Source organism: Hesperophylax consimilis, chromosome 2 (assembly GCF_061612785.1).
Source record: "Hesperophylax consimilis isolate HC1 chromosome 2, BYU_Hcon_1.0, whole genome shotgun sequence".
Lineage (NCBI taxonomy): Eukaryota > Metazoa > Arthropoda > Insecta > Trichoptera > Limnephilidae > Hesperophylax > Hesperophylax consimilis.
The window spans coordinates 22,218,243-22,241,323 of NC_142837.1; the positions used below are offsets into that span (position 1 = coordinate 22,218,243).

The 23,081-nt window shown below is 36.5% G+C and overlaps 1 protein-coding gene and 1 long non-coding RNA gene across 2 annotated transcripts in view; one reads left to right on the plus strand and one right to left on the minus strand.

Annotated features, from left to right (window-relative positions):
* LOC149425799 (adipokinetic hormone/corazonin-related peptide receptor variant I-like) overlaps positions 1 to 22,865 on the plus strand; it is a 375,276-nt gene extending 352,411 nt beyond the window's left edge. The window contains exon 5 of the mRNA XM_089643523.1: positions 22,637 to 22,865. Within this exon, the coding sequence (XP_089499649.1) occupies positions 22,637 to 22,865 (229 nt within the window). The remainder of the gene's footprint in view (positions 1 to 22,636) is intronic.
* On the minus strand, positions 10,395 to 11,009 carry LOC149425801 (uncharacterized). The gene is made up of 3 exons (XR_016303551.1): positions 10,927 to 11,009; positions 10,628 to 10,853; positions 10,395 to 10,530 (listed from the first exon to the last, which is right to left on the minus strand). It is a non-coding gene; the product is annotated as an uncharacterized LOC149425801 (long non-coding RNA).
* Positions 22,866 to 23,081: the final 216 nt, after the last annotated feature.

Here is a 23,081-nt window from a genome sequence, read left to right on the forward strand (position 1 = left end):
TAGTGTTTATACAGCGGACGGTTCAAACCAACCAGTCTTAGGGACAATGTCATTGCCGGTCACGTATAAATCATCCACAAAGGAAATTCTTTTCTACGTCATCCCGACATTGTCGCCTTCAATTATTCTAGGAGTTAACTTTTGGAAGGAGTTCCACATCGCACCGGAACTGTTTTCGAAAGCTACTCTTCCTGTTTCGGAAGGAAATATTAGTGGGTTGCGGGCTATTCGGCCAGCCTCATCCCTAACTATTGAAGAGAACAGGGAACTCTCTAAAATAGTTAAAAAATTCGAGTCAATTTCTTTTGAAAAAAAGGGGTTAGGTCTAACACACTTAGTTAAACACAAAATAATTACAACAGGACCACCCATCAAACAGCGGTATTACCCTCTTTCACCCGCACGGCAGAAACAATTAGAAACAGAAGTTGATGAAATGCTAAAATTAGGGGTTATTCAACCTTCTCGTTCACCATGGTCCAGTCCAGTAATAATTGTAACAAAAAAAGACGGAACAGCTAGATTCTGCCTTGATTCTCGAAAAATTAATAACGTCACGGTACGTGATAGTTACCCTCTTCCCTATATTGCGCGTATCCTAGATAAACTGGGCGGTGCCAGATATGTTTCCTCGATTGACCTCTCCAAGGCATTTTGGCAAATAGCCTTGGACAAAAAATCATGTGAAAAGACAGCATTTGTTGTTCCTGGGCGGGGCCTCTTTGAGTTCACTCGCATGCCGTTTGGTTTGAAAAATGCTCCTAGCGAATTACAAAGACTAGCGGATGCATTGTTTGGACCTGATTTCGATGATAATGTTTTTTGCTATTTAGATGACCTTATATTAGTATCGGAAGACTTGAAATCACATTTAAACTTGTTAAATCGGGTGTACGAACGTCTACGAGACGCGGGTCTCACCATTAACTTAAAAAAGTCAGAATTTTGTAAAGCCGAGCTTAAATACTTGGGCTATATGGTGGATTCCCAGGGACTTCGCACTGATCCAAGTAAGATAGATAGTATTAAAGATTTTCCTATACCGAAAAATGCTAAACAAATTCGGGCATTTGTTGGCCTGTGCGGTTACTTTAGACGGTTTATCAAGGGATTTTCAAGCATTGCAGCTCCTTTAACAAGTATTACTGGTTCAAATAAGGGAATTAGTAATTTTAAATGGTCACCGGAAGCTGAATCCGCATTTATTGCACTAAAGCAAGCACTTACTTCTGCCCCAGTCTTAAGTTGTCCAGATTTTTCGAAACCCTTCGCTATACACTGTGACGCAAGCTCCGTAGGCATTGGGGGGGTATTAATTCAAACTATAGATGGACAGGAGCACCCTATTGCTTATTTTTCGAGATGCTTAAACGTTCACGAACGTAATTATGGAATAACTGAGCGCGAACTTTTAGCCGTACTAGACTCCGTTACACACTTTAGACCATACATTGAAGGAACTCATTTTACAGTTGTAACCGACCACTCAAGCCTAAAATGGTTAGGTTCTCTGTCCAACCCCAGCGGTCGTCTCGCGCGTTGGAGTTCACGCCTATCCCAATTCTCGTTTGACGTAATCCATCGTAAAGGTACTCAACACATAGTCCCAGATGTCCTTTCGCGAATGGATCTTGCCGAAATCTCCATTATAGATTCAGGAAATATTCAAGATGAGTGGTATCAAAATATTTGGAAGGGTTGTCAAGAATTTCCCCAACGTTTTCAGAACTTCCAAATTCGGGAAAACGAACTATTTCGTCACACGAAAACTCGTTTAGCACTGTGTGAAGACACTGCGTGGAAAAAAGTAATTCCTCAAGAAAAAAGATTAGACATTTTAAGTAGTGTTCACGAGTCTATTCGATCTTGTCACCCCGGCGTTTTTAAAACTTATAAAAAAGCACAATTACGGTATTTTTGGCCAAATATGTACAGAGACATTAAACAATTTGTAAATCGCTGTACGGTCTGTAAGGCCCACAAAATCAGTACGGCCTCACCTAACGGTATTTCATCACATCCAAAAAAAGTTACACGTCCAATGCAAATGTTATCGTTGGATTTGGTAGGTCCATTACCGAGAAGTTACTCTGGTTTTACCGTTATTTTATCCTGTGTCGATGTTTTTTCAAAGTTTACCTGGCTGTTCCCGTTGCGCAAAGGTACCGCGCGAAGCATTGTGAAGAGTTTAGAAGAAAGTATCTTTCTTGTACATGGCGTACCGCGCACCATTGTTTGTGATAACGGCCGTCAGTTTGTATCCAAAGAATTTAAGGACTTATTAAATAATTATAATATACCTCCTCCGTTTTATAACTCTTATTATACCCCTCAAAATAATGTGGTAGAGAGATATAACCAAACTTTGGGCACCGCATTATCGATATTAGTTGAATCAGACCACCGTAATTGGTCAAAATTTTTACCACAAATACAATCAGCTATGAACAATTCCGTAAATTGCGCTACGGGTTTTACACCTTATTTTCTAATGCATGGTCGGGAGCAAATATTAGACGGTGATTTGCATCGTAACCCTATAGCTGATACGGAATCTAATTCACAAAATTGTACTAGTCAGAGAATCTACGCACAAAAATTAGAAGAACTGTCATCAGTTTATGAGCAAGTCTCAGATGCTTTACTAAAAGCTTATCAAAAAGGAGCAAACCATTATAACCTGCGGAGAAAACATGTTAGTTTTCAAGTCGGAGACAGGGTTTGGCGTAGAAATTTCGTCCAATCAAACGCTTTAAATTACTTTGCACAGAAACTAGCTCCACGCTTTGTGCAAAATATAGTCGTGAAGAAAAAATCAGACTTAATCTATACATTAGCAGACCTCAAAGGTAAGGAAACTGGTAACTTTCACGTGAAAGACATCGTCAAGTCAGAAAATATACCGGATTAATATGTTTCTGATAGTGCTTTGGTGGGTCTGGCCACCCTACCAAGTACTCTCAATTAATTAATATTTCAAATATTTTTCAATGCACGGGAGCACAAAGCGGCTTGATCACCCGAGTTGGAGCGACCCAGCATTATGACAGTCCTTAGTCCTGTCCTAGTTAATTTTCTTTTAGAAAATATAGAAATTTCGTAAAATGGTTAGTATAATCGGTAAATAATAGAAAGAAACATAATAAATTTAGTATAATACTCTAGTATCCTACTCGAGTTTGTTACACGACAATGATGTTGTTCAGATAAGCTTATAGGAAAATAATTTAAAAAAAAAAAAAAAAAAAAAACGACTTGAAATATGGCTTTGACTAAACAAGTGAAAGTTAGGTAGCATGGGATATATAAACTGCCCAAATCTTGGAATGCACGGTGATACTTTCCCACTATCCCCGTATATTCTAGGTTTCTTAATATATACTTATGTGCATATTGTATACGTTCGCCCGTTACTTAGAAAGTGAAGATGTACCGGTCCAGTACATCTTTGTTTTCTAAGCAGTTTTAAAAATTTTATTATTAAGAATTGAATTTTACCAAATATATTTTTGTTTACTTTATTATAATTATCTTGTCATGTTTGGAAATGGTATACTTATGTTAGTACTCTTGATATTTTGTTTAATAATTTCATAGTAATTAATGATACAATTATAAGAGCTGGTTCAGCATATGTCTTTTCCTTAAATTCCTTCTATAACTTTAGTTATATTTAGTAAAAGTAAGTTTTATCTATAAATTAGTACAATAATACAATTTTCTACCAATTGCACCATTTACAACAATGGATGTATACAATTTTCGACCAATGGCTCCATTTACAACAATGGATGTATACAATTTTCGACCAATGACTCCATTTACAACAATGGATGTATACTACTACTAATTGCACCACATCTATAAGATTGGTTGTTGACAGTTCCACTCGATTAAACCACCTTACACACCTGCGTGTGTGTAAAGGTTAAAAGTTTTTTCTACTATTACGAAATAATGCTTTCCAAGGATGATTATTTTGTCTTATTGTATAAATTCTCTTCGAAAGACTTACCCAATAACCAGGTCAGGTAGAGTAGATAGAATTTCTTCGAAGTGTGTTTTATCTCCAACGGAGAAGTAGACTCAGTGAAAAGTGAGGGTTGGTTTACCTCCCTAAAAAAAAGTGTTGCCTGAGTGGCTTATCGCCCTATTAAAGGGCCAGTGAAGCTTTAACGCTTAAGTTGTTTAGATGTGTTGAGAAGAACAATAATATTTTTTATATACCTACAGGTTTACCTACAATTTTGTTTAAGAATATTTTCCGTCACAGATGTAACGCTAACGGCAGTCTTCGACAATCGTCAATTTATCATCACCCGGTATTCCGATACTGTGGGTGCTTGCAGACTCCGTTCACGTAATATCTTCTAAAATTTGTAATTAAGTTACATTAATCTTAAGTTATCTTTAAGTTCTAGAATGGATGAATCGCAGGCTCAACCATCCGGCTGCACGCTCGATGGGTGCGATTGAAGCTGCGGCACACCCATTCATCATAAGTTTTGCTATCCAAATCGTAGATTTTGTCTTATTCCTTACTTATCTTACAAATTATGATGCTCATGTATAATTGTTGATTGTTTTTTTAGAAACCCAGAGGATCTTTTCAAGCTTAGTTATTGCAGTTGTAGTTTTTTTTAGAGTTGTATTAATGTTTGGGGACAAACATTTGTGTGGCGCGGGGGGTAATGTTATGAAGCGGTGTTAAGTCTTATTTAAAAGTAATTATTTAAAACACCTCTTCAGAACAAGTACCATTCATAGCATTAATTTTGATTAAAATTATAGAGAGCACGGTCTGGCAACAAATAGACCGCCGGGAAGTCTATTGTTTGTTTCCGTTTCCTTTCGCTGGGTACTCTGGAATTGTTACACGAGCGGGACGGCCGTGTAATGATCGCACAGTCAATTAGATTATAATTCATTTTTACCCTGGATGGGCGATCGTATTAAAAAGTGTACATCAGTATTCCTGATGCGGGTTATTCGGTTCCTTTTTACAAAAACCAAGTCGGTGCAGGCTCTATTAATTAAACGTCCGTATAATGGATGACCGTGTGTGTGTTCGTGAAGATCACAAATAATGTTCTACTGAAGTTTATATACGCGATCCCTTGCAAATCGTTATTCCGCGGACTCCGGGAAATGAAGCATTCACCTCAAGTGGCGCGATACAAGCCGTATTTTTCTTAATAAGATACGGATAATAAAATCACAAGCCCGGACGGCACCCGCTCAAGTAATCTGCCGATCAGCTCAATGGATGGATTCGCTCCATTAATGTTACATAAACGATAGACCCGATACGCTCCAGAACCGCTTATCAGCCACCTTGTCGGAGACGCTGGACCCGTCTCCTGGACCAAAGCCCTGATGGTGCCAGCTCGATCTGTCTGGGACAGACCACCGCCGGCCGTATGGAAGCTCCCCGCTCACTTTCCGTAATTAAGTGGTTAATCAGTTTTAGATAGAATTAAGAACCAATTTTTGATCCCTGGGGGTAAGTACCGAGTCATAATATGTAACATGTTTACTTAAATATATTCTCCATGTTTTATAATGTGCAAAAACAAAACTACTGCTTTCATTTCACTACAATCAGTAGAACCTGTAATCCTTTGTGTGCCCATGCCTTGGCGACAGTTTCATGCTCTGCCCATCCCGAACATTACTCGAGGACCGAGTATTGGCGCGCAGAAAATCTGCAAAGTTCGGGATGGCATTTAATATAAAATATGGCCGGTAACATGCTATCTATCGAAAACCCAACACAAAAATGCAGGGTTTTCTAATACATCTAGAAAAAATACTGAACGATAGTAGACAAGATACATTAATATTCGGAGACTTTAACATTGACATATCCATATCCACACACTCTTTATTAAATTTTTGCAACATCTTACAATCTTACAATTTTTCAATACATAACAAAACATTTCCCACGAGAGTCACTGATACAAGCTGCACCTTAATAGATCACATCTTATCAAATAGGCAAAACATTCAGACTACTATATTGAATATTGATGATCCACTTAGTGACCATAATATACTTATTGTTGATTATAAGAACAACTTAAAAAAATGTTTTAATAATAGAATCAAATCCTGGATTACGAGACCTATCATCAACAGTATGTCAGTAAAATCCTATCTTCTTGATAACAATTTCACGATCAACTTAAGCAACTCAGAAGACCCTTTTAAAACTTTCAATTATCACATTAAAAAGGCAATAAAATCAGGTACAACTACACCAAAAACAGGATTAAGAAGTCGGGTACAACTGAATACTCCGTGGTTTGATTCCAAATTAAATACATTAATCAAAGAACGAAACCAGATTCACAAGCAGTGGAAACAAGACCCTGGTAATCTTACTCTTGTAACACTGAGGGTGGGTTTTTTCATTTACCGAGAATGCTAAATGCAATGCTAATTGTAAAAGTAAATAGTAAAAGTCATAGAAATGAGTTTTTTCATTTGACATTTACCGTTTACTTTTACCTACAGTCTTACAGCTAGGCAACCGTGCTGTAAATGCTAATTGTAAAGTAAAAAATGGCTGCCATTGCCGAAGTGACAGTTCAAGAGTTTAGAGGTTATTTTTTGTTGTAGCTATTTGGCGGTATTTGCTATTATATATTACCAATATTACTTAACAAAATGTTTGCAACAAGTGACAGTTCTTCAAGTTCTGATGATGAAGTTGTAATGAATATGACGCGACGTGTTAAGCGACATAATATACGTCGGAACATGTATCTAATGGAAGATCATGATTTTATTTGCCGATTTCGTGTCAATTAGGAAACTGCTCGACTTTTAACTACATTAATCGCAGATATGATATGTACTCCCACCGATATGTAAGTAATGGTTAATAAAATGAAATTACAAACATTTTTACAACAATTTATTCAAATTACATCACGTAAATAGAATGATAATGACTTTCTTTCTCTCCTTAGGAATAATGCTGTCAAACCATCTGAACAGTTGTTACTGGCTTTGCGGTTTTATGCAACTGGTTCAATGCAAAGAGTACTTGGGGACATTGCAAATGTACACAAAAGTACAGTATGTAAAATAATTTTCAATGTGTCAAAGGCGATAGCGTCACTCAATAAAAACTTTATATCAATGCCCAGAAGTGACGCTGAAATGTTAGAGAATAACAGAAAGTTTCATAGATTGGCCAAATTCCCAAATGTTATAGGAGCCATCGATTGTACCCATGTACCAATAACATCTCCAGGTAAATAAGCTTTTCGTGTTTTTATTTAACTGTAATAAGTAAGATTAAGAAAGGGCCCTCAGATGGTTTGGGCATGCAGAGCGAATGAATGAAGAAAGAAGGAAAAGAAAGGAAAGGAGAACATATGACGCAAATGTGAATGGTGAAAGAAGTCTGGAATGCCCGAGGAAGACGTGGCACGATCAAGTGAATCAGATACTTAAGTCGGGCCATGTCAGGAGTCAGAAAAATAGATGAGTATGTATGAATGTAAATGAGACAAAACAGTAATATTTGGTTTTCGCATATATTTATGCAATTGGAATATACTACAATATTTTATAATTTCAGGTGGAAATACTGCGGAGTTATACAGAAACCGTAAAGGTTATTTCTCATACAATGTCCAAACAATTTGTAATGCTGATGTACTAATTTTGGATATTGTATGTAGATGGCCAGGAGCTAGCCATGACAGCACCATTTTTAATGCTAGCAACATTAAAGGCAGGTTGGAGAATGGAGATTGGGGTTATGGCGTGCAGCGCTACCTTTTAACACCTCTTAGAAATCCAATTACACCAGGGCAGGAACTATACAAAAGATGCCATATTCAATCCAGTAGAGCGTTCCTATGGTGTCTGGAAGAGACGTTTTCCCTGCATTGCGACCAAATTAAGATTAAATCAAAACAGAATCGAAAGTGTCATACTTGCCACCGCAGTTTTACACAATATTTGTTTAAAAAAGAACATTCCTGAGGTAGATCCGGAAATGTATGTTGATCTCTATAGATTCCGAATGGATAACAATGAAGGCGGTGGCAGCGGTGCGCCGACCACCCCTGGAAGCAATGCTAGGGAAGCACTCATTCATTCCTATTTTGACCAGTAAGTATTTATCCCTTGTATCCTTCATATTTATGAACATAGATAACCACTTTCTTACAGTACTCCATTAATTGACCCTTCGCAGGTTTTCATTGACATAAATTCATTAGAAATTAGAAGGATCCAACTCAATACATAGATGTATGAATGTGGCGGAAGCAGAGGAGGTTTATATACATATTTAAAATATTTTTTTTTTTTTTTTAGGTTGGCTGTCAGAGACGCAATGTGAAAACCCATTGTACCTCGCACTTGTAACTCACGTGCAGTGTGTACTGTGCACATTATATGGAATAAGAAATAAGAAAACGAGGAATTGAAATGATGCACTCTTTTGAAAATATGATTTATGTATTATTTATTATTTAATTAACAATTAAATTCACTTAATTGTTTTTGTAATATAAGTATTTCGAAACTTTTTTCTTTTTTTCTAGTTCTAAGTCTTCCATCTCAATAGCATGTTTTTCTTCTTGTCTTTCATTCTCCCGTTTCATCTTTTTTTGTAGTTCAAAGTTTTTCATCTCAACAGCATGTTTTTCTTCTTTTCTTTCACTATCCCGCTTCATCATATTTATTTCCATTTGTAATTTCTCTTCCTTCAATTCTATTAAATTAGTAGTGCTGACAGAAAGATTTGTCTGTTTTGGGGAATTTTTTGTATGAAACCTTTTGCGAATGTCTGGAAAAAGATAATAAACACACTTTTTTTATTTATTGGATGCATAAATTAATTTATACACAAATTTTTATTGATAAAAATGTTTCCACTTACTTCTCAAGGGAGTTTCTGCTGGGAAATTATTCTGGTTTTCAATATTTATAAGGTCAACATCTACCACTGATGACTGCTGACATGGAAGTATATCCATTACACATACCACAGGTCATTATCTCAAACGAGTTTCAAATATAAAGGATCTTGGGATTATGTATGAGAATAAGTTGACATTTCGTCCTCATATCGAAGGGGTGTGCCAGTCGGCCTTAAAAATGTTAGGGTTTCTTCTCCGAACCGTCAGAGTTTTTCGGGATACCCGTGCTCTAAAGATTTTATACTTCTCCCTGGTCCGCAGTAGGCTGGAGAGTGGTTCGCTTATCTGGAATCCTCATGAGGTGGGGTGCTCCCTCATGTTGGAGAGGGTTCAAAAAAAGTTTCTAAGATTTCTCTACATGAGGGAGTACGGCCACTATCCATGGCTCTACCCGACGAACTTTCTTCTGGGCATGCTGGGACTTCACTCCCTGCAGCTCAGAAGGGAGGGGTATGCCGCTACCCACTCATTCAGACTGCTGCGAGGCTATATTGAGAACTCAGCCATTTTGGAGCGCGTGAGTCTCTATGTTCCAGATGACTATCTTAGACAACGTCATCATAGATTATTCTATCTTCCTGCCTGCAGAACTAACCTGCCAATGGTTCTCCCGGTAGGAAGGAGTATATTGCTCCTGAACCAAATCTCCTCTGAGATTGATATATTTGGCGTCAGTGAGGAGAGATTCAGAAGGGAAATTCTTCTGATTCTTGAAAGAGTCTCTCCACATTGACGAGATCTTTCACCGCTGCTTGATATTTTATTTTTTTTGGAAATTCCACATTTCTTGAAAATTCTTTTTCTATGTATAAATGCTAAAACAATCTTTTGTAAAATTTATATAACCTAATTTCTTATATGTATTAAATCCTAATTTGTAATTGTATAAGAAATTAATAAAATTTATTATTATTCCAGGATTTTCTTCTGAAATCAAAAAATAGCTATGTACTTAAACTTCTGCTTAAAGAAATGATGACAGTTGTTGGGAGCAAGTCTTTAACGGGCGGTTGCTTTGCAGGTTGAGATTGAAGTTTGTAAATTACATGTTTATCTGCCTGGCCGCAAGGATCTCAAGCATCTATACAACATTATAAAATTAGAGAATTTCTTACCTGAACCCATGAGCTGCTGTATAATTTGTAGTTTGTCAGCGCTTAATTTAGAACTGTTTGTGTTTGATGTAGCTGAAAAGATGAATTATATTTATATAAATACCAAACCGGCTTGTTTTTTTTTTAGACATCACCTTTGTTAAAAGTTTAACTTGTTATTATATAAAAATAACTGTAAACTGCATGAAAAATATGATGAAATAATGAGACAACAGTATTCATCACCACACCCCGCGGCAAGAGATAATCGACATTACTGCATCTACACACCACATCACATGATATACATTTATTTCCTTAGGAATATGACGTGTCTATGAGAATTTACAATCTCCATCGTATGTTGAGGAAATCCCCACAATGGATTCCTTCATAATGCCCGAAATCCACTCAGAAGTTTCCGACATTGGCGGAATGGGAGGCCCACCACCTGTTTTTTGCTGTGACTGTTTTTGCTTTCCAGCTTCCTAAAATATACAAAACACACATTTTTTTCAATTATAAACAAGTGAAATTATCACGAATAGATGAGAGATAACATCAAATGAGTAGTGATTGTAATACCTTTCTAGCAACACGCTTTATATATTCCCACTTATATTTTAGCTGCTTCGTTGTCCGGAGCACATTTGTCGATGCATTGAACTCACTTGTCAAAGAGCTCCAGGCTTTTTCCCTGTCACGTGAGCCCAATGCATCAGATCTCTTGCACATAATTATGGCTCCATATTTTTGTAGCAAATCTTTTAAGATGTCGATTTCCCTCGCCGAAAAATTGTTTCCACGTTCGCTGCAAACATGTATACATTGGTTATATATTGAAAAATAACTATTAATATTAATTTAATTGAATTTTTACTTACTTTTCGACGATAAAACTCATTATTATTATTTAAATAACAATATTTACACCAGAAGATACAATCATAAACAACGCAATACGCATAGAATTCATAGAATGTTTGACATTTAATGTGTGAGTTGCCACATGAAAACAATATATGAACAGGTCCCAAAACAAAAGTTTGGGAATTAGATTAGTTATCATGCTGTCATCCCTATTTACCTTTACTTTAGCAGTTGGCGTCGTGAAAAAACTCATTTTTCCTTAAATGTCAAATGTATTGCGAAAGTAACTGTAAACTGCACTGCTAAAAGTAAAGGTAAATTAAAAAACCCACCCTTAAAAAGAGATTGAGAAATACCATTACTAATTCGGCGATGGAAGGCTTCATACAATCGACTACTAAAGAAACTGGTGTGGGCTCAAATTCGTGGTTCAGTCGACAATGCTCCGAAGCAGTTCGACGAAAAAACGCGGCTTACCGAGCCTACAACACATCTCGAACGCCCGAAAGCAGATCAGCATACAACAAATCGGCAAAGGAATGCAAGAGAATCATCAATAGGTCAAAATTCGAACACGACCTGCAGATCAGCAAAAAGCTGGCTGCCTGCCCGCATGGCAGCAGAGCATTCTGGTCGCTTGCGGGCTCAATAGGTCAAAATTTTTGCAAACCCAGTTTGCCACCTCTTACCAGACCTGACGGCTCACTAGCAAACACCGCCACCGAAAAGGCAAACCTTTTAGGGAAAATGTTTGCGGAAAACTCGACCCTCGACGACGGAGGTGCTGTTCCGCCGTCGGTTCCTCACTGCGGCTTCTATATGAAAAAGCTGAGGATCCGGCATCGGGATGTACTCCACGTCATACGGGGGCTCGATGTTAACAAAGCTAGTGGACCTGATGAAATACCTGCCCTGGTATTGCAGAGGTGTGCTGCGGAAATAGTTCCAGTTTTGACAAAGCTCTTCAAAATGTCCCTGAAGTGTGGCACTGTGCCCTCTGGTTGGAAAAAAACGGTAATTCACCCTATTCCCAAGAAAGGTGACCGCTCCAACCCGGCTAACTACCGCCCCATAGCGATCACATCAGTTCTGTCCAAAGTGATGGAACGTGTGATCAACGACAAACTGCTCACATACCTCGAGAAGAACAAAATTATCAACGACCGTCAATACGGATTCCGGCGGAACCGCTAGTGCGGTGATCTTCTCGCGTATGTGACGCATGTTTGGGGGCGGTGCCTGGAACGTCACGGTGAGACCCAAACGGTCGCACTAGACATATCCAAGGCCTTTGACCGGGTCTGGCACCGAGGACTTGTCAACAAATTGCATTCTTACGGACTTCCCGCATCCCTGTGTACGTGGATTGCTGACTTTTTAAGGGATAGGTCGATTCAGGCGGTTGCTGACGGTTTCACCTCTTCCTCGCACTCCATAAATGCTGGCGTCCCACAGGGATCGGTTATGTCTCCAACTTTGTTTTTGTTGCACATCAATGACCTTTTGACATGTGCACCGATTCATTGTTACGCGGATGACAGTACAGTTCATGATAGCTTTTTGTTTGACAAGCCTCCAAAGGGCACACAAACTCCAACGGCTCGGAGGGCTTCGAAGCAGAGAATGGACGGTTATCTCTAGAGTATTTCCTCCTGGGGTAAAAATAATCTCGTCAAATTTAATGTTTCAAAGACCCAATCCTGTCTGATTACGTCTAATCTAGTCTCCTTCAACGGAAGCAATCTTCCGTACAGGCCTTCCATTGATATGCTTGGTGTAACTATAAGTGACCAGCTCAGGTACGGGGGCTCCATCGAAGCTAGAGTAAAGTTGGCCTCTCAGAAGCTGGGCGTACTGTACAGGGCCCGCAGATACTTTAATAGTACACAACTGCTCACCCTGTACAAATCGCAAGTGCGCCCTACTGTCGAATTTGGCAGCCATCTCTGGTCTGGAGCCCCAAAATACCTGAAAAAACCCTTGACTCTGTGCAGAAACGGGCGGTCCGTTTGATAGATTCCCCAATCTTAACAAACGGACTGCAATCTTTAGAGCACAGGCGTCAGGTAGGTATGCTGTCCTTGTTCTATCGGTATTACAATGGAAGATGCTCTGAGGAACTAGCGTCATTGATCCCTTCGGCACCGGTGCGTAGTCGGGATACACGCCAAATGCGCGCCCAACATTTGTACACAGTTGACACTTGTCACATGAGAACGGGTCGCTTCTACGATTCGTTCTTAAGTTCAACAGCTCGGCTGTGGAACGAACTGCCGGCCTCTGTGTTTCCTCCCTCCTACAACATGGGACTCTTCAAGACCCATGTTCACTCCTTCCTCTCCACAAAAAGACCCTCCACACAGCATCCCCAAAGATGACATAGGCCCTGAGGGAAATTATTTTCTTCAGGGCCTCCTGTGTGGAGTAAATATAAAAAAAAAACTAATTATAGGCGAAATCTAAAACACAAATATTATGCGAACAGCTTTCAACAAAACCAAAATAACCCCACTAAAACCTGGAAAATCATAAACTCTATTCTATCAAACCGAACACATAAACCAACTAACGAAATAGAATCCCTCGTGGTAAATGACTGCGTAATTAAGGATCCGAGCCAAATAGCATCCGCATTTAATGAGTTTTTTCTCTCAATAGGAAAAAAGCTAGCTGCTACCATTCCGTCATTCCCGGATGACTGTAATACCGTATTTGTGGAACCGAAGGCTTGCCAATCCTTGTACATGGCTAGGACAAACAAAGATGAGGTACTGAGGATCATCTCTAAAACTAAGCTGAAAGCAGCACCGGGACTCGATGGAGTAACACCATCAGTTCTTAAGACTTGTAAAGAAGAATTAGCGGGTCACCTTACAGAACTTTTTAATTGGTCACTGTCCTCGGGAAAGTTTCCAAATGAATTAAAGTTAGCGAAGATAATACCTATACACAAAGGAGACTGTAAAACATGTATCTCTAACTACCGTCCTATATCACTTCTATCGGTTTTTTCAAACGTATTTGAGACCATAATCAAAGATAGACTCCTAAAATACATATCTGCGAATAATATCCTTACACCACCACAATATGGCTTTCGGAAAAATTCTAGTCCTCAATGTGCCGCCTTTGATTTTATCTCCAACCTTCAACAGTATATAGACCAGGGTGAATATGTGGCAGCCATATTTATAGATCTCAAAAAAGCCTTTGATACGGTCGATCATGAAATACTTTTAAAGAAATTGGAATATTTGGGATTTGTTGGGAAGCCCCTAAATCTCCTCCGAAGCTACTTAGATGATAGATTTTGTCTTGTTGAAGTCAAAGGTGTCTCGAGTGGCTTAGGTAAAATCACATGTGGAGTGCCACAGGGATCAATTCTTGGGCCTCTGCTTTTCTTGCTATATGTCAATGACATAACTAAATGTGGTATCTCTGGAAACCTCCAACTTTATGCGGATGACACTGTAATCTATTATCACAGTACAAGCCTGAGTGACCTGGAGTCTCAAATGAATGAAGATGTCTCAATTCTAGCTAATTGGCTGCGTATTAATAAATTGAGCCTCAATATAAAAAAACGCACTACCTAACTTTCGGTAATAAGGATTATGTGCCCATGAATATCACACTTGGAACTGAGAAGCTCCAAAATATAGAAGTCACGAAATATTTAGGGCTATTAATAGACTCTAAACTTTTGTGGAATTCCCATGTTGAGTATGTGAAATCTAAAATATCCCCAATAACCGGCGTACTGTACCGACTCCAAGGTCTTCTCTCTGCATCTCTACTACGGGCCACATACTATGCGATGATTCACTCCCATCTGAGTTATTTAGTTAGTATCTGGGGCACTATTACTAAAAAACAAATATCAGAAATACAAGTGATTCAAAATCGAGCAATAAGGAATATCTACCGTCTACCGTGGGATACACATATCAAAGATATATATTTAAAGACAAACATACTTCCTTTTACGGTTCTACCTAAATACAATATCACTTGTACAATATTACAAATCATACATAGATCCTCACACACTAACATCAAACCAGCATTTAATTCAGACATACACCAGCACAAAACACGGTCCCAAAATCTAATACACCTAGCATCGTCTACCCACACAACAAAATTTGGTATTAACTCATTACAATATATTGCATATAGACAATACAATGCATTACCTAATGAAATAAAGCAATCAGTAACTAACAAAAAAAATATTAGTTAAAACGCTTAAAGATTATTTCCTGAAAATGTTTTTAAACCAGTGAATTTTCGCTCGCTTTCATATGTTGGTTTACTATGTTTCATGTGTATAGATGTCTCTCAGTATTTCTAAAATCTCTATTCTTAACAATGTATTTTTCCTTTTTTATTTATTTTTCTTTTCCTTTTCAATATGTTGTGTTTTTTTAAAAGTGTAATTTATCCTTGTAAAATGTATTTTATGTGTCTGTACTTCCCGTAATGAGTTTTATCTCAACTCATTGGGAATAATGTGTTACTTACCATGTTTTTTGTGATACATTATAAATAAATAAATAAATAAAATAAATAAAGAAACTTAAGAATTAAAATAACTTCTACTAAATAAACTGTTTTCATATTTTTTTAACAATGTCCACATTTATCTGAAACATGACCAATGTACTTATTATTAGAATAAACAATTGAAAAAAAATAATGTATTCTTTTATATTGGTGAAACATACAAAAAACCTTTACCCACTTGAGGAAGAAGTTAAATTATAAAAAACAGAAAATTTCACTAATAGATTTCAAAGAAATCGTTTGATTAAATAAAAAAATACGTAAAAGAAATGACCGGAGCGACGGGCCGGGTGACAAACAACCTTATAGGCTGGAACTTTGGCGGCGTCTGAATCAATACGTAGTTACTCCTTGCCGACGCGCACACAAATATACAACAGACAATCCAGAGTTTTGAAGTACTGGCATTCGACTTTGGTTTATCTGGCCAGAAATTGAATTTTAGCGAGTGTTTTTATTTTAATTAATTCTTATGAATACATTATTAAAATCTCTAATCTTTTTTGAAGGATTCGTCGGAAAGTTACTAATTCATCGTCTAAAAAAATAAAATCTGGTACTTGCCGCTTATCTTACAACATTTAACATTTAATAAAATGTACTTATCGTTTTACATAATATATTTAATGGTAAGATCCTGTTTTTATTAATCTTAAATATAAATAACTTGCACCCCTTTAAATCCCTCTAGAAACATTTAAGATTTTAGTAATAAGCTCATCAGAAATAATTAAAATGTGAGCTTCGGGGCAAATCCCCGTTATAGGGGTATTGTGTCACCTTAAGGGATCCAGCATTATGGAATCCGAAAAATATACGTGATATCGGAATTCATAACTCATGTTCGCAAACTTATCTAGCTAAAATCAAGTCAAAAAATACATTTCGTGAGGACGGTGGCAACCCTGAACGTGCCAAAATAAAACACCTCTATGGATGTATAGTGCAAGCATTACGATATAGTGCCGCTAGTATATTAAGAAATACTACTTCACCAAAATATAAGCAACTTTGTGGATGGAATGAATTAAGACAATCGATGCTCACCTGGATTGATAATGGGAGACCACACAATAGTCTCATCGCGGAGGATAGAAGGACAAAGCGTGCCACCTTCAAAACAGCTCTAAAAAAATGCCAAAAGAATTCGACACAACTCCAGATGGATAAAATAGCAGCGGACTTAGATAATCGGGACTTCAAATCATTTTGGAATAAATCTAATAAAATGTTGAACATGCGTTCCAAAGTCTCGTGCAACATAAACGGAGAAACAAATCCTGAAGTAATTGCTAATATTTTCACAAAACATTTCGTGACTACCACGCCGACCATCTCCTCAAACGAAACGCATTTGAACGCCTATGATGACATTGACCCTATAGTCACTGCAAACATGGTGAAAACCGCCATTAAAAACTTGAAATCCGGAACATTAGCAGAACATGACGGCTTAAGTACCGAACACGTCAAACATGCAGGGGTAGCGATTCTGAAACTACTGGCAACATTGTTCACCGATATCATAAAGAGTGGTTATCTACACAAAGACATGACAAAGACAATCATAATACCGATAGTAAAATCTAAACTGACAGACATAACTTTACAGGAAAATTACAGACCGATATCCATCGCCACCGCCACCTTCAGAATATTTGAACGAGTTCTCTTAGATCAAGTTGGACCTCAATTGAAAACGAAAAACAATCAGATGGGTTTTAAAAAAGAATGCTCCACGGACTCAGCCACATTCTGCGAAAAAAGGACGCTGGAATACTACAGAAAGAGAAAAACAACAACTTACGCTTGCTTTCTGGACCTTAGTAAGGCTTTCGACAGAGTCTAACATCCATTTTTATGGACCAAACTAAAAGAAAGAGGTCTACCATGGAAATTAGTAAGAGTTCTCGACACATGGCACCGTCAACAAAAAAACCTCGTTAAATGGAAATATGGTTTCTCTGAACCCTTTTTCCTAAAGAGTTGTGTCAGACAAGGAGGTTGTTTGTCCCCAGTACTGTTCAACATATAATGGATGAATTAACTCACAGGTTAAATAACGCTGGGGTAGGCTGCCATATTGGAGGACAATGCATCAACAACGTGAGCTACGCAGACGATATGGTGCTGATGGCACCGACAATAAGGGGACTAAAAATTCCTTGAAAATCTGTGAAGAATATGCACTCGAAACAAACATGTTATATAACGCGAAAAAAACAGCACTGCTGATCGTCAAATACAGAGAAGGACCAAAAAATATTCCCCCAGCATTTTTGAATGGAGAACCTCTCATAATAGTAGAAACAACGAAATATTTAGGGTATATCATCACCAACAACTTAATGGATGACGACGACATCGACAAGCAGAGGCGAGCACTGAGCATAAAAAGTAACATGCTTAATAGAAGATTTCGACTCTGCAGCCCGCAGGTGAAATGGACGCTATTCTCAGCTTTCTGCACTACCTTGTATACTTGCGAGCTGTGGGCCAATTTCAAAAAGCGAACCATGGAAAGGCTTCGGATTCAATATAACAATGCTTACCGCATAATGTTCGGACTTCCAAGGTACTGCAGTGCCTCCTTGATGTTCATGGAGGGGAGAGTTCCCGGCTTTGCAGCCCTAATGAGAACCAGGGAAGCAGGAACGAGGGGAAGGATCAACAACTACAGAAACGTACTCATCCCCGAATCCCGCCAGACCTCAGGATCGAGCATCGAAAAACATTGGAGAAAAATATTGGCCCCCATAATTATCCCTCCGATATACCAATAAGCTTACAAGAAAAACAAGAAATGTAAATGTTTTATGATATCACTCTCCATTCTATATATTTTCTATATGGTTCCTTTTACTTTTTCTTATGTTTTATTTGCTTTATCAAACTTACATTTTATATTTTATTTTATTTGTACTTACTTGAATCTCTGTAGGTATATAACATTGTAGTTATATTTTATGGAATGTGTGGGATTGCACTCACCTCTCCACATTCTGGAATAAATAATTATTTAATAAAATAAAATATTTTTTTGTTTTAAAACAACAATATTTATTAATACTGTATTAATTTGTACCCTGATGATGCTTAAGTAAAGCGAAACCGGTCGGTTCTTAAATTAATAAATATCGTGGTTTTAAAACAAAAAAATATTTTATTTTATTAAATTTGTCAAACCACAAAGTGATTGCTTTCTACAATAATAAACAATTATTATTATTAATGCTATGTTATTACTGGTATGTCTGCTTTAAATGTATCTAATGTAAAAATAAATAAAATAAAATATTATAATAACAAACAACACTCTAACACAAAAACTAAATTTACCAACTTATCGCTTACACAAATTAGGTAATGAATACTCTAACATGAATTATGGAAGTCTGTTATCATATAAAAGACGCATATTTTTTTATCCTGCAAGTATCAATAGATAATCAATTAAGCATTCTTCATCCAATAACTGTATTTTTATACTTGTATTGATAATATTGATTTAATTTTTCCTTTTTAGGGGAATTAACAGCTTACAGCATAGTTGGTTAATATGTTGTATACATTATATATATATGCAATTTACTTAATCGAGAAACCAATTATTGATTTCCTTACTCTAATATAATATCTATAATTATATACTTTGGTTTAGTTGGTATACATTGTAACAGATTTGATATCTATTTTCGTTACAATTGAAAACATACAGACTACACTAGAGATAATGTTTTTACAGTATGTTGAGACCAATTCTTTTATGTAAACATTTTGACTGAAATTTATTTATTCCGTGCTTTCAATTCAATTTCGTTTAATTAATCAGGACAGTCAGTAATGTTGATTGATTTATATAATAACATCGTAGGTATATGCAAATTGTTTACGTACTCGTAATTTTGAAAATAGAGTTGCATCAAGAGAACTATCAAATTGGTGGTGTGAGAAATGCATTATATGATTTCTTTCTGAATCGATTCAATTTTGTTTACAAATATCTTGGAATGCATAAATGGAGACCACAATATATTCGAAGCCAACTCTGAATGGCTTCAGTTTATAGTTTTTTTTTTGTAATTAATCCAACCATTTTAGCACTTTTTTTTGTGATTTGATTAGTGTAACATTTATGACTCACTATCGAGAATCACACTTAGATTGTAGATATTGTAGCTGATTTCATTTTTTTCATTTAATAGATATTGATCTGATATATTGCGGGCGGCGTGGATTTGATTTGTTTACAAATCCATGGCTTTATACCGAGGTTAGTGAAAATACGCATACTTGACCTTCAAAACCAGAAGAAAGTCAGTATTTATATACGATTTCGAAAAACCACCCTCGTGCCCTTAATGCCCCTCATGCTTTTTATACCCCCTAAAGCAGTATTTCGACAATTTTTGATGAAATTTTACAGCCTTGACCTTCAAAAGGTGAGGAAAACTACTGTCTACATCTGATTTCGAATAATTTTACTTAAACCCCGGTCAATGCCGCAGACTTCAGCTATAAAAAATATCTATTTTATAAAGAAGTGTCCCGGGGTGGCTTTTGTTTTTTACATAAATCTAGAATTTTATTCCGAGATAGTGATATTTTGCACACTTGGCCATAAAAATGGTGACCGGATAAATCATCAAAATGATAATTCATCACATCTTTAAAAACTTAGTTAAAGTCATGGAAAGTGATGAAACAAAATTTTTATTAACTGGGTTAACGAGGTTAGGTTAGGTTAGGTTATAATTTCTTTTTCATCGTTTATAATGACTTTATATCAATTTTTAAAGGTGTGTTAAATAATCACTGTGTTGAGTCAGCATGGAACCGAATAGTACTCTCTAGTACTAAGATAAGTGGCTTATGTTTTTGCTTTATTTTAAAATTTTTTGGTGAAACTCAGGTCTACTATCAGGAATCCGGTATCCGTAAATATCTTAATAATGCAACCAATCGGACTATCTACGTTTACGGAAATATAATGCATAAAATATTATTTAACAAAGTCAGTCTTTGCAAGGATTTCGACGAACTCAGAGCACGAGTTCCCACTTAGGCTGTGGATTGGGCATTGACATCTGTTTTCATGAAATTTGTAACACTTTTAGTGGATTAGGCTTGTAAAAGTTTTTTTTATGAGTATCTAGAAATATTTATATTCCAGCAAAATATCAGTAATGGATTGCCCAAACGACAGATATTTGAAATTTCATTGTACCTATTCAAAATGAACTGGAAAAAACCTCAAATTATTTAGCTGTTCCATTTAAGGGAATTTTTTGTATCAAAATAATAATTATCCATATTTTTACACTCGTAAATAAATACAATACACCATACGTTTTAAACCACTACATGTAGGTATGACTTACCTATTCTATACTAATGACACATACCTCACAGACAAAGAACAACCACTTCATGTAGGTACCTATTCTATACTGATGACACATTCTTCACAGAATGAATTTATTGTTATACCGTTTTAAAGATTTAAATGCTGTGTGTATATATTAGTTATATTTTTAGGCTATGTACAAGTGTACAGTTGCAAGCAATACTTTTACTAGATGACACGCCTTTTTAAAAATTAAAAACAAAGTTTTTATTAAACCTATGTGCTTACATCAATTCGTTAAGGACTAATTTTACACATAAATAGCACTATAATAAAGCAAGACAGCAAATAGTTCCATGAATCAATCGAACTGCTAAACGGCCAACCTTTCTATAGAACGCACTTGTATTACTTAGAAACGCAAAGCGGCCATATGATTTTGCCTCTTTCTCGCACACAACCACGTGTATCAATGCACAATAGATACTTTTTAAAGATTTAAAGACTTCCACACGAATTTCTCTACTTGCGACTTTATTTTCATCGTTTATGGTCAAGGAAGGTCATGAGGAAGCTATTTCTTTTTTGATTAAATTTTTAGATTGCATTATAGAAAACATCTTAAAAGTGGTGTGTTATGTGTAATAATGTTTCAGTTATAAGCCCATATTTTTCGCACTGTTTATGATTTGAATTGAATAGAAAAATATTAAAACCATTAACTTTTAATTCCAGAAATGAGGAATGTATTGGATTATCCGGAGATTTTCATAAAAAAAATAATAAAAAAAATTAAAAAACATAAACATATTTTTACAGCGCCCTTGGGGTGATTTTTCACAAAAATGGTGCTATACGAATGATCTAAATTATGATTAACTAGACTGACGCGACGTAGCAAGTTTATACAATTATTATTTTGTTCACATTGTACAAAATATTTATAATATTTATTTTGATTTGCATGATTTTTATAAAACGAAGTGTGTGGTAGGATAGAGAATGTTTTGAACACCCGACTAGGAGAACCTTTGCTGAGTTGTTCTGATTAAAGGTGATAGGAGTCAATCCTTTATGTTAAGCAATTGAGCGTTTTATTATTTCATATATTTTTATTGTTTACACCTACGCAGACAATTTTACTGTTTCTAATGTTTAAAATGCAATTGCTAGCATTTTTCGTACTTATTTTTACTTTTAAATACAACTTTACCTACTCGATACATATGATAAGTTTTTATGGGTTACTTTATCTCAATAAGAACTCTCACACTAAAGTTTGTTTAATTTTTTGTTTTTAAATATGTATGTAATATTTTATATGTACATTATTTTATGTATTCTTTTGTATTTTTACTAAGCCCTGATTTGGCTACAAAATATATGTAATTACACTGCTACCCGGCTCAGAACAGATATTGTCTAGGAAGTCGGGTAGCGCACATGATTTAGTTAATAACCTTCATTAAAATATAATAAAAAATAAAAAAATTGCTTTTTTTAAATCAGCAATACTCATTTTTCTCCCTTTTTGACCAGGGTTTCATGAAAATACGAATGCTGTCATTTATTAAACCCTAATTTACCAGTATGAAAAATATAATTTTATATTTTGACTTATTATTATCTCCCATTCTTACTTTTATATTATTATTGTCATTGTTATTGTCTTCGCTCCTCATTTATATATGCTCTCCTTTCACTGTCATCTCTGTTTATAAAACTTATTCGTGTAATTAATATGTTGTTAATGGACTATTTGTCCGTAAATAAATAAATAAATAAATAATAAGTCAATTTATTTGTTTTAGGTACATGTTCGACCGTGAGAGCGCCGAGAAAGTCTACAGCCGCCTGCAGGACCTCTTTTTCATCATGGTCGTGTCCAAATCCTGCATGAACCCAATCGTGTACGGCTCCTACGCCACGAACTTCGGGTGCGAAACCGCTCGCTGGTGTTGCTGCTTCTTCTCGCGCTCGCTGGACCGCAAGTCCACAGGTGGGCGGAACACACATACCTTCCATTACTCTTCATCGTGACCGAGTCCAACGTGACTTAGCAGGGGTGCTCGGGTTCATGGAATAATGTTTTTGTCTAGGTCTTGGCGGTGGCTTGCCCACCTACTGCGTGGAGGATCGGATAGGGAGATACTGGTTGATGGAGACCTTTTGACCTCTCAAGAGTGATGGACATATGAATTTATCCCTACCACTACGGCGTAAGGTGATAGATCGAGAGTTAGAGAGGTCAAAGAG